The 12747-nt window shown below is 53.4% G+C and overlaps 1 protein-coding gene across 6 annotated transcripts in view; it reads right to left on the bottom strand.

The window, feature by feature from the left end:
* SHROOM2 (shroom family member 2) overlaps positions 1–12747 on the bottom strand; it is a 118709-nt gene that overhangs the window by 36776 nt on the left and 69186 nt on the right. For 5 of the 6 annotated variants that reach the window (XM_074324193.2, XM_074324192.2, XM_074324191.2 and 2 more), the window contains 2 exons: positions 9440–11858; positions 8052–8149 (listed from right to left, as the gene is read on the bottom strand). In XM_074324193.2, coding sequence (XP_074180294.2) covers positions 8052–8149; positions 9440–11858 — 2517 coding nt within the window. Of the gene's footprint in view, positions 1–8051; positions 8150–8351; positions 8523–9439; positions 11859–12747 lie in introns of those variants that run through there. The other variant, XM_088795211.1, reaches the window with a different exon arrangement.

Genomic DNA, 12747 nt, shown 5'->3' with positions numbered 1-12747 from the left:
ATACAGAATTACACAATGTACAGCTTATACTATTTTTTATCATATGGTTAAATGTGTCTAAATATGTATTTTTTATTTTCCTTATTTTGATAGTTCTTAGTCTATAAAATGTAAAACAAATTTGCAAGTTATATGAGAGCAAAACTGTAAAGAATGTTAGTTTAATGCAACAGGTGGCGTGTGGCTTTGCTGAGAATGGACTGTGACTCGTGAGGCCCCAGACAGCGCAGTACTGCTTCTTTGGGGTTCAGCTACCATGGTGTCCCAGATGCCACAAAAGGACTCATCACTTGTCTTTTGGCTGAGGGGACACAGAGTTCTGTTGGCATCGCACCCAGATGCCTTGTCCCTCGTCTGGAGGGAGGTTTACATGTGAGAACTCGATTTATTCTTACCTCCCACCGGGGACAATTACATTATTACCCCTGACAATGAGACACGCCCCCCACACAAGGTGTGGTCGTGTACACCATCCAGAATAGCCTGATAACAACTTTAAGAATGGCATGGAAGCGAAGACACAGAAACTTAAGCTTGCAAGGAGAACACGCGTGTTCCCAGGGATACGCTCCGAGCGCTGTGTTTGGGAAAACCTGAAGAAGACGTACTTTTCCGTCATCTGTCAGTACCCAGTGGCTGTCATCCTCCCCCACCTCTGACTCCTGGTGGTCAGCTCTGGCGCCGAGGAAAGAGGGCTGCTTGAGGGGGCATGAAACGAGCTCCTGGCTCTGCGTACTCTTGCATGAATTTGGGGGGTTTGTGCAGCTTTCACACACACTGAGAAATATTTGCATGCACTTTAGATTGGTTAAGAGAAATGGGCAACTCACACAACTGTCCTCCTTTTTTATCAAATGGGTGGACCTTCAAATAATTTGGGTTAAATCAGTTTCTGAGACTAGCTGCCAGAATGTTAGAACCACTTAACACACCGAGTCTGTGGGAAATGAATTTGGACAGTCAAGCAGCCATCTCACCTCTACGTGGTGGCAACTGTGTGTTAGTATGACACAGAGCAGAGTGTATCACTTCAAGTTAAAAATGAACAAGAAACCCACTACAGGGGCGACCGCTGAATGGATACAGGGTTTCCTTCCGGGGTGACAAAAAGGTTCTGGAACTCCATAGTGTGATGGTCGCATAACATCAATGAACTGAATGTTGCTGGGTTATACACACGCAAACGGTAAACTTGACAGCGTGTGGATCTTACCATAATTTAAAAATAAGTAACATCTTTACAACCCATTTCAAAAAAAAAAGAAAAAAAGAGCAAGTAATGTAGAGTAACTTACAAGTGAAAGCCAAGTCACTTCCGTAACCGCACAGACAAATAACAGCCCCCGTGCCGTGGCCCCAAGGAGAGACACTGACCAAGCACGAGTCCCAGGGGAAGGAAGGAAAACTGAGAACCAGACGGACGCCCAGTCCTCGCAGCCATCTTGCAAGGGAGCTAACCTCGGTGGGCCTGAGAGGCCCTCAGGTCTTCTGCAGGCACAACAATGTCCGAGTTCTAATGTAACAATGCCAACACAGGAAGGAAGGACCAGGGGAAACTTGCTGCCGTGAAGCTGCCTCGCGCTCGCCCCAAACAAAGAGATGCCTGCATTCGGTGTCTGCTTTCCCAGGGGCCCCAGAACGAATGATGCTGAAGGCGGCCTTCGGGGTAGGCAGGTACAGAAGGGATGGGACAACTCGGACGGGACCCTCGGGGGTCATCTCTGCGAAGCAGTTTTACGACATCCACTTTTGCAACGATGCTCAGTCACGTCACCACCGTTACACAGTAACACTACGGTCCTGTCACAGGCTGTAGCTTCCGCAGAGGACGGATGAAACGCCCATGTTCACAGTTCATGGATGACATGTGCTTATTTCTAACACGGGTGCATCACACAGGTTCGATTAAGATGTTTGGCGTCGCCCAGTAAAGACAGGAAAGCCACTGCAGCGCGGATTAAGTAGGGTGCCACACGAGGTCCCATTGGAAGAGACAGGACTTGCAGACCTGATACTTCACAAGTCGCCTCTAGGGTCACGATGAAAGCGCCTTAACTAGACAATAAACCGGAAGAGACCACAAGACCCGAAAGGTGGCAAAGATTACAATGTCCACAGCTCAGACGGCTTTCCCGATGCCGGTGCGGTGTGAACAGCATTAAGGATCCCTGCAATCCATACAGGCCTGCGGGGGCGGCTGCTCAAGCCATCTCGGCCCTAAAACACGGCATGGAGGAAGGAGGCACGTCTGGAAGAATCGGGAGGTGATGGGTGCCGGTGTGTTCAGATGGGTTTCTGGAGAAAGGCACACACACAGGAGAGTACGTTTTTGTGCAAACTCACCCAAGGTCAACCAACAAGGATTCGCGCTTGGCACACAGAGCCGTCAACAGAGCAGGAAAGGGACAGGCTACAAGAGCAGACGGGTTATCACATCAGAACGAGCTGTGGAGTCTTCCCTCCAAGAAGCGAGCACCGTGGACTCCTGCCTCGTTACGGGCTGACAAGGGAGCCCTGGTGCAGTCACCCGGGATGGGCGCTGGGAACAAAGGCGCAGCTCCCTGCAGGACTGTGGATTCTCCTGGGAGAGCAGCGAGCGTCGCGTGACTGCGGCCCCTCTTCCTGCATGTATCAGAGCTGCCTTCAGCCACACTGTCTGCAGAACACTTTGCTTCCCGTCGTCCAGAACTCAGACGTCAGGGTTCAATCTTTGCCCACGTTTCCTCCGTCTTTCCCTCAGCTTCGGCGTCTCACGTTGTGAATACTTCCTGCCCTCCTTTGGCTCACGTTCTTCCCCCACTTGGGTGCTCTGCACACTTATCCTCCCAGTCTTGCCGTCTCCTCCCCAGCTCCAAACCCCGTACCCTCAAACTACTGCCTTCAAATGCTTCTTTCCAAAGAATGTGAAGTCACAGACCAAACCTGTGGTCGCCTGTCCTGACTCTGCGTTTCCCAAAGCCACGTGGGTATAAATACGAGGAGAAAATGTAGTTGCAAATGAAGACACAAAAACAAACCACCAGTCCCCAGTTTTCCCCACAGCTGCTGTTTCGCAATCGTTTCTCATTTCTGGGATGATGGAGGTATGTTTGCAAGGACTCCACACACACAGACAACTGGCCGTGGAAGGAAGCTACCCTGATGCTTGGCTCGGCCCCGGAAAACTCCCAAGCCTGAGTTTTCCTTGTTATCTTAGCTTTGTTATTCATTACCCAGCGGAGTTCTGAATGGAAAGTGTCAGTTGCCCCTCAGCTAACTGCAGGCCAGGAAACGTAAACGTCTTCCCTAAAGCGACAAATGACAGGGGAGCCTGGATGGCAAATCTCTCTTACTTACTCTGAAACCTACTTGCAAATGAAAAACCAGTCTTCACATTAACCTGTGGCCACCAAGTCACCTCTCAGGGAAGAAAATATACAGGAAGGGGGGTTTAGCTTACTTATGAATTTAACATTCAAGTACTTTTTCCCTAATGAGCTTGATTTCATATGGATTCCATTTGGTGGCTGTTACTGGGACTTGGGATATATTTCATTCTCCCTCTCCTCTCGTATCTGCAGAACACAAGCCTGCAGGTCAGTGCCAGCCCGCTGGCAGCAGCTCCTAAGGCGGGGCGGAAGTGGCTGGAAGGCAGCAGAGAAGAAGGGGCCCGCCAGCGCCCACAGCCGCCCACAGCCACCCCCACATCTCCTGCCAGCGTCCGTCTCTAGAGCCTCCCAGCACACAATCCTCACTGAAGACTCTCAGCTTGGAGAAGCAATAATTAAACATGGTACCACTTAGCTTTCGTTCAAGGCTTAAAATACATGACTGGAAAACAGGTCTGTGCTACCAAATGTACTCTGAGAGGTTTATGTCTTGATTCTAAACACTGTGCCAGCACAGAAACACAAGCCCATTTCACTGACAGCCATGTACACTAACATCTTACGTGGAATGTCAGCACCCAAATGTGCCAACGTGGAATCAATTATTACTCACCGTGGCTGAGAAGGACTGACTCACAGGGTGTTAGGCTGGTACCTATCTATCCATCTACCAATCCATCCTTCCACCCACCCATCCATTGACCCACCTGTCCATTCATCCACTTGACAACTGGTCCATCCATCCATCTACCCATCCATCCATCCATCCATCCATCCATCCATCCATCCATCCATCCATCCATCCATCCATCCCTATGCTTATACAGGGCCCCCTTCCCAGCTGAGGAGTCTTTTGCTAGGCAGCTGTCCTGAGGAAGGCTCATGGCATCTTAAGGATGGCCTTACAGGCATCAAGGCCCTGAGGGAGAAGTAAGCTTGGCTTTTCAAGGGACAGAAAGGTGGCAATGAGTCCCAAGCCCGGGGATGGGAAGGGAGAGTGACAAGGACATGCAGGGCCTTGCAGGTCAGAGTAAGGAGTTTGCATCTCATTCCAGGTGCAAACAGAAGCCATTGAATGGCTGGGGAGGGGACAACTGTAAATGCGATGTATATCCCAAGGCCAACTCAGCGGCTAGGGGAAGAAAGGACTGTGGTGGGTCAGGCACGGAAGCACGGCGAGCAGGGAAGAGCAGGCGCCGAGGTCCAGGCTGCAGACGATGAAAGCCTGGAGGGAGACGGGGAAAAGCCCATGGACACAGGGGGGAGGAAGCCAGCTCAGGGAACACCAATGCAGGCGGGTGACAGAGGGCTCCGGCGTGGGTGACAAGGTGAGAGGAGGAGCTGGGGCCAGGTCAGCACCCCAGCCAGGAGGGTGCTGGAGCAGCAAAAGGAGCAGGGCAGTTTATGCCCTCCTCGGTTCAGTCCTAGGCACTACCGGCGTCCAGGCGGGGGACCAGAAGGCAGCGAGGGGGCCACCTCGTGAGAACCCTCCTCCCTGCACTGCCCGTCCGCAGAAAAGCCACCGCTCATTGTGCAGTGGGTGTCTGCAAGGAAGGTCGACGCCTAAGAATGTAAGTACTGACCGGAAGGGGTACACAGCCGGAAGGGTCGTTACACACGGCCAAAGAGCCCTCCAGGGAGGTTTCGCCAAACTCCCGTCTTCACCAGCTGCATGCGCGGCAAGCAGCTCCCCTCTGCACTTTACCTTAAAAACCAGCATATCAGGTACGACCTCATCGGCTCAATGATGCACTGACACTTCCCGAGAGAGCTGACACAGCACACAGGATTGGCCGTAAAAGGTTTACGGGACAGGCAGGGACATTTCTCCCAGGGATATGGACTGACTGTGGTCCGTCCCTTCTCCTCAGCCCCTGCCTGAATTCGTACGTTGACACCCTGAACCCCAGAACCTCAGAATGTGGCTGGATGTGGAGATGGGTCTTTACTTAAAGAGGTGATTAGATAGAATGAGGTCATCAGAAGGGGCCCTAACCCCACATGGCGGGTATCTTTGTAAGAAAAGCAGGACACACACAGGAAGACCAGGTGAGGACACAGTGGGAGGCAGGTCTCTGTAAGTCACAAAGAGAGGTCCTGGGCGAACCTAACCTGGCAACAGCTTGATCCTGAACTTCTGACTGCCAGAACTGTGAGAAAGTAAATCTCCGTTGTTGATGGCTCCCAGTCTCTGCCATTTTATTACGGCAGCCTGTCCAAACTGCTACACCCAGCTATCGGGGTACCCCAACTCAGTGGGGGCAGGACGCATTCACAGGGACAGACTCCTGTGGTCACAGAGCTCGGAGATCTTGGTGCAAAACCCCTGAAAACAGTGGGAGCTGGGAAGTTCAGACAGGTGGAAAGGGTAACGTGGGCTGCTCGTGGCGGGAAAAGCTGGAGGTAAGTGAACGCTGCTGAATTTGTTCCCTCGAGTTTGGGCTCCATTTAGCTCAACCACCACGTGTCTTCCCGACAACCCAACCAGAAGTCACCTCACCCTCTTTCCTTCAAGATTCTGAAGAGTCATTAACCAGTTACAAAAATTATAATCACGTGTTACCACTTTCATGGTAGGTATTGGAGTCTCTGCTTCCCTGCTACACTGTGAGGTCTGCTGGGGGTAGGTGCTTTGTCCTACTTGTCTTTCTATAAAACACAGTATCTTGAACCCCACAACAGTGTTCTCAGTTTGCATGAACAAGTAGTAATTCTTATCTTTCTATCATCACAACAAATTACAACAAAAAACATCTTGCACTATCATGCACTACTCATTAGATCAGCATTTTACATTCTCTATACAGATATATCTACATTACTTTAATCTCATGCAAAACATTGGGCACCTTGAAATATCTGCATTACAGATTTTGTTTTGCTGAGCAAAAGACCATCCCTTGGCCTGAATTTCCAGTTCTTGGATTCTCAAGTTTATTTCTTGCCGATACTTCGGGAAAATAAACATTTGCTGAGAAAACAGTTGAAAACGACTTTTCCACATTCCTGTTCTAGAATTTCATTGAGGCTTGCCACTTTTTAAAAGCACACACAATTCCGAAAATTGCTGGGTTCGTAGCTCAAAAGCAGAAAGCTTCTGGAACTAATTTCTTCAGAGTGGTTACGCAGTCTGCTAGAAGACACGGCCGTGATAAGTGGGGCATACGGCCCCTCCTCTTCCTCCTGACCCTTTCCTGAGAGAGCCTTTTACAACTCTTTTACAACTCTCTCTCTGTCTCTCTGTCTGTCTCTCTCTGTATGCCATAGCTACTCAGGACTCGAGTCACAACAGAGGAGCTAAACTGCAAGCAGCACAGGAACGCTCTGTGGTTTCTATCAAACGCCGGTGGCCTAGGGCGGGAGCAAAGCCAGAGCCCGCGTGGGCAGGGTGCAGTGCAGCACACAGCCACCAGGCGGTGCCCTTGTCCCACAGCTGGGCCTGCAAGCGGGCTTGAAAAGATTCCAGCTGGCATTTGGCACAGGGCTAGCTGGGAACCCACAGTAATAAAGCTGGAATTGTGCTCCCCACTCTGCTCGGTTTCGTAGGTGTATTATTCCTTGGCCTTTCTTTCTTACTCAGGGGCTCTTGGTTTCAGCCCGGCAGACTGTTAAGTAACCAGCTTCCTCCACAAGCATGCACAAAATACCGCTCTGCTCCCTGGAGCCACAGAAACACTTCATACTCTCATGTAAGGCCAACAGCACTCAGTGTAAAGCCCAATGAAATCAAACGCCATCACGTAAGGTTCTCAAAAGCAAACACTTACAGGAGTTATTTCTGCAACAGATCCTTGAATTTTGAGGTTAGTGTTTAATTTGAAAACCGCGCCCATCACCGCAGATTGTCAAAGCAACAGAAAAATCTGCGGTGACCCTGTGGTACCCATGGACTCCCATTCCTCCACCAGCCCTTTTAAACACAGTTACACCACCGCGCCTGCCATGAGATACCACTGTGCCTGCCATGACCTATACTTTCTCCTCCCGCCGCCCTCGGGTGTGAAAGGCAAAACGACACTATGCTTTGAATTGAAATTCCATCCTTGCTACAATGAAACACCTACCTACACTTGCAACACTTTAGAATCAGGGCACACACGGTCATTCACTGCTGCCATCCACACTTCTTTCAGATGCTCTGATCCTTCCGGGGAGCCCACGGACTAGATTTCTATTTGAAAGCTCCAAATTAACCCATTAAGCACATCCAATTTAGAGAGGCTCGCCTTATTCCTGTCCGACTGGACAGTCCTTCCAGGCAACTCCGATTTCGAGACGGTATACCAGCAACCCAGCTGCGTACGCTGGGCTGTGAAAGCCCCCTTCAGTCAGCATTTGGAACAAAGCACTGCATTCAAGTGTGGAACATAGGGCTGCTCTTGTCAACATAAAGAACCTTACTGTACAGAAAGCACAGCAGCCATTTTAAGAACTAAAAATGCCACGATGGCATTACAAGGCAACACCACCCTTGGGCCACCTCTCCCAGCGGCATGCAGGGCCACGGCTCTGGTGAAGACATGATGGGGCATCTGGGGACAGTGGAAACTGTGGCCGGTTAGCAGCCCCTTCAGGTCTGACCAAAACCGCACGCCTGACCATGTTAACCAAGCGTTTACCCGCCATAAAGAAGCCCGTCCCCGGGAAATCTTCTCAGTAACCCCAAATTCCAAATTCACCTACCTCGGGGTGGGACGCGCCTCCTCGGACCGGACGGTGGAGGGAAGTTTTCTGTGCTCACTAGGGTTCTCCGCCTGCCGCCGCGGTTCCATACGAGCTTCCTGCCAAAGGCAGCACAGGGAGACACGGAGTCATCAAACTGCCTTCTTCAAGACGTCTATCATTACGAACCCCCTCATTATGGGTTCGCCCTGCGAGCCTGGGCCACAAAAGCACTGACGCGGCCGGCTGTCTGCTACCGAGGACCCTGGGCCACGGGGCCGGCGAGCTCAGCGCTCCCAAGCGTTGTGCCGAACGCCTCACCTGCACCCGGCGTCCACTTCAGTTCCGGGCAGGAAGCAGAACTCCTATCTGAGGTCTGTAAAAGCGTGGGACACGACCGGCCCAAAAAACCAAATCAAATCAAACCCAGCTGCTTACGACTCACTGTGGTGAAGCCTCGAGCCCCAGGACTTGTCAGAGTCTGGGATTCTTGCCTCCTGACTGAGCGAGCATGGAATTCTCAGAGGTCACACTGCACAGGGCACCGCCAGGGCGGAAACAAACACCCACGGCAGCCACAGGGTTTTCAGCACCAGGACTCCACGGAGAGACGGGAGAGCTCCCTTCACACGCACACACTGAAGACTGTGCAATAAACCTACAACTGGCTCTTTCTGAAAGAAACTGTCTCTGGTGCTGTAGGAAATCTGTCCTTTGACGTGCACAGACGCAGATGTAGGGGACAGAGAGAGAGAGAGAGAGACTGCCGGCTTGGAAATACGGAGACAGATATGTAGCTTCCCACAAAGCTTCACGTCAACTTCGACCATCAAAACTCTTACCTTAAAAAAAAGTGCAACAGGGTAATGCATTGCTTTTTCATTATTTGCCCCAGAGCAATCTTGAAAAATATTTGGGGGAAAAAAAAAAAGCACTAAAGAAACAGATACTAAAAATATTAAATGAGATTAATATTTCAAAAGTAGCTATCATATGTCATCTCAACCCTTTACACAAAAAGCACCCCTTTTCATTTCAAAGGAGAGCTTACCATTTTCTACAGGTTCCCCCAAGTTCTTCGCTTGGTACGTAGTAAGGCAGGGACAAGCTAAAGGCTTGCGGGGAGGTGAGAAGGGAAGGAAGACAGCTGAGGAAAGAGATAACGCTGGGAACTCACTGTGTGGGTGACAATACATACAGCACTTACAACTGTCATGGACACATATATCCCTGTTTGTGCCCAGATCCCTTTTACACGAGTTGATGCTAGAAGACCTGGTGCACATAAATCCTTCAACTTGGGCTGCACCCAAGTCACGCTGACATGGAGCCATTATTTATTAAGTTGTCCCGTACATGCCTAAGATGGTGGTCAGGGGTGGCTGTGCCCTTCCCGTGCACAAGCTTACCTGTTTGTAGAGGTCTGTGGACGGTGACGAACGGGACCTCTCGTGAACGTACGGCGGCCTCTCATGCTGGTCCAGACCAGCGTCCAGGATGTCATCGGCCGAGTGATACCTCCCAGAGCCCCTGGCTTCCGAGGCTTTCCTCTGTTTCCTCCAAGAGGCTTGATACTCTGCAAAGGTTCCGAGCCTGTGCGGCGGTTCGGACTTCCCTGCCTTTCCTGCTTTCCTGGGACCCCCAGCATTTTCTCCGAAAGAGGTGGTACGGGTCCTCTCCTGGAACCAAGGCTCGGTCCCCTCACCCCCGGGGCCCGCGGTCTGTGGCCGCTCCAGCTTCTCCTTCGGGAGCCCAGGCAGTGCTTGCCTAGGCCTGGCCCGCTGTGCAAACGGCCTGCTGGTTTCTTCAAAAAACTTCCATCTATCAGCAAACGTCCCCACGGTCTCCTCGGCGTGTGGGCGGGAGCGGCGATCCCCTGAGAGCCCAACCTCGTTCATCTTGTCGGGTTCTGAGTATGACTTCAGTTTCTGCTCCACCGTGAACCGTTTGCGGCCCCCGATGCGGGCCACATGCGACACGCCACCGGTGGACGAGGGCAGTCTGGCCGAGCCTGCCTCCCAGAAGCGGGAGGGAGCGTCAGCATCTGCACGGTGGTCCCCGGCCCTGGGTTCTGCTGAGCTGGCGTAACTGTCAGCTGGGCTGGGGTCCAAGTCACGGCGCTTAAACGATGTGGCTCTCAGGACACGGGCTTGGGCCTCCTTCAGGTGGTCCTTATAGGTGCCTGGGAAAGCAGCTTCGGGGGCAGCCCCCACCAGGGCCGCCGTCCAGCTGCCCGCCTCTCCCTCCGCCTTGTCGGGTCCAGCCAGTGTCATGGTGCTCTTGCTTTTCTGCAGCTTGGCTCGCCGCAGCTGGATCTCGTTCCTCAGGGTGGTGGCAAACCGGTCACTCCTCCGTGTGGGTTTTCCCACCTGGCCATCGAAGGGTGGTGGCCTGTCAGTGCCCCCCTGGCCATCCGCGGGCCGGCGCTTCCCTTCCTGGGTCAGCGAGTGCAGCATGGGCGTCTTGTGAGCAGAGATCTTGCTGCTGTCCCCATCGGCCCACTTGAAGATGTCAGCAACTTTCTTCACACTGGTCCTGTCACCATGGCTCACTCTCTGTGGCTCTTCGCTTCCCGGTGAGTGGCCCCCTGCTCCTCTGTCCGCTGGGCGCCCCCTCTCCCCGTCCTGGGCGTACAGGGCCTCGTCATGCTGACGAAGGAGACAGTGGGTTTTCGAGCTGGCTGAGTGTGTGGCAGGACACTCGTGGGCGCCCAGAGGTGTGTCACAATGCCAGTCGTCCTCGCGGAGCTCTGCCATCTGTGCACTCCCCTGAAGCCCCTGCCTTGTGGTCACACAGTAGAAGTGGCTCTGCCCACCACTGTCCCCCATCTGGTCAGCAGCATGGGGCCACCTGGCCTGAGGAGGGCTGTCGTCCTGGAAGCAGTGGGCGGGACGCTCCTGCCGCCCCACTGCCAGGGCCCCCTGTGGCTGCTCCTTGGGAAGCGGGGCAGCCCTGGGGCCCTCGTGGAAGAAGGGACTCTCGTCACTGTACTGGCGCAGGTGGCGGCACCCATAGGACGACGGCGGGAAACGCACGTCTGTGCTGGACAGAGAGGCCTGGAGTCGGCTGGAGGCCCCGGCGTTGGACGAGGGCCACCCGCAATCCAGCTGGGCATCTGCTGCACAGCCTGAGCTCCCGGGTGTCCCATCGCTGGGCTGTGCCAGCCTCCGCGGCTGGTCGGTGAGCTCCGGCCTCCAGTCACCACGGGGCTGAGCCCGGGTCAGGCCCGGAAAGCGCTGGGTGGTGGCCGCCTCTGAGAACGGAGGGCCCTGGGCCTTCTCGTGACTCTTGGTGGCAGCGAAGCTATCACTTCGGAGAGGGGGAGGGGGCGGGGGAGGGGAAGAAGGTGCTTTTTTCTTGTCAGGAACATACCAGACGGGCCCAAAACTGGACCTCCCAGAAGGGGCCAGCTTGGGCTCAGGCCCATCCTCCGGCCTGGGGCTTCGGCTGCTGTCACAGGGGAGCCGGGCTGGGACATAGCCGAGCCTCTCCTCCAGGCCCTGAGGGTCCTGCCGGCCGCCTGGCCGGGACGCCTCCCACAGGCCCACTTTGTAGAGGATGTTCTCAGTGGACGAGGCGTCGGCCTTGGGCAAGGTGTGGTCAGGCGTGCTGGAGCTGGTGGAAAATGAGCCGTAGGCCGAGTCTCGCTTACTCGGGCCGCCCAGGTGGTCAATGCTGCTGTTGGACTTGGCAGCCGAGAGGCGTCCGGAGGGGTAGGGCTGGGAGGGGTGGTCCAGGCTGTCCACGCTGCCCAGGGAGCTGAAGTGGTCCGAGGTCCGCTGCAGATTCGTCTGCTCCCACGCGCCCGACAGGTCCTGGGAGGAGGAACTAGCAACGAGAAGAACCACAGGGACCTTACTTTAGAATCAAGTCGCACACAGCAAAGGGAGGCAGACCACAGCGCTGGGCATGCAGTTGGCCCTAAGCAGGACATCACAAGCCCAGGTGACAACAACGTTTCCCAGGATGGGATCCCCGGACCTGAAAGGTGACCTTAAACACATCCAGGTTTTAGCAATTCAAACAGCAACCGTCTGCGTCCTACAGATACCTTCCAATGCTGGCGAGCCACCTCTCACCTCGGGCCCACAGGCTGGACGGATTCCAGTGGTCACCGGCCAGCGATGCCCTTGTCAATACCTTTCCCATCAATCACCACTGAAGTGCGGTGCTCGGCAAACTGAGGCCCAAGAGCTCAAAACGGCTTCCAGATTTGTGTGAATGGCGGGGGTGGTATAGGATCAAAAGACAAATATTTTGGGACCCATGAAAATGATAGGAAATTCAAATTCCAGTGTTCGCAAATCAAGTTTGATGGGGACACAGAGCCACTGGTTTACACATACAGTTGCTGGCTGCTTTGGAGCTAGAGGTGAGCAACCACCGCAGACACTGGCCACAGAGCCTGAACTATTAATATTTCCTCTGCGGCCCCTCACAGAACATGCTGTGGACCCCTGATTTAGCACAGGAACTGATTTTTATTACCGGTTATGAACACAACAGAAGCAACCCAATGAACGATTTTCAGATTAAAGGGAAAGTTCACGGAGGACATTACATTGCCAAACCCAAATGGTAAAGTAGTAACACCTCTACCGTCAGTTCGCAGTCAATGGAATGTCTCCTGGATAACCCACGCGACAGGTTTTATAGGGCCACCAAACGTGCTGCGTTGGGGGTGCCTGATCAAACCTTGCCAAGTTCACAGGAGCTG

Source organism: Rhinolophus sinicus, chromosome 18, assembly GCF_057876585.1.
Source record: "Rhinolophus sinicus isolate RSI-liver-muscle chromosome 18, RSI-T2T, whole genome shotgun sequence".
NCBI classification, from domain to species: domain Eukaryota; kingdom Metazoa; phylum Chordata; class Mammalia; order Chiroptera; family Rhinolophidae; genus Rhinolophus; species Rhinolophus sinicus.
This window is presented reverse-complemented; position numbering and strand designations above follow the sequence as displayed.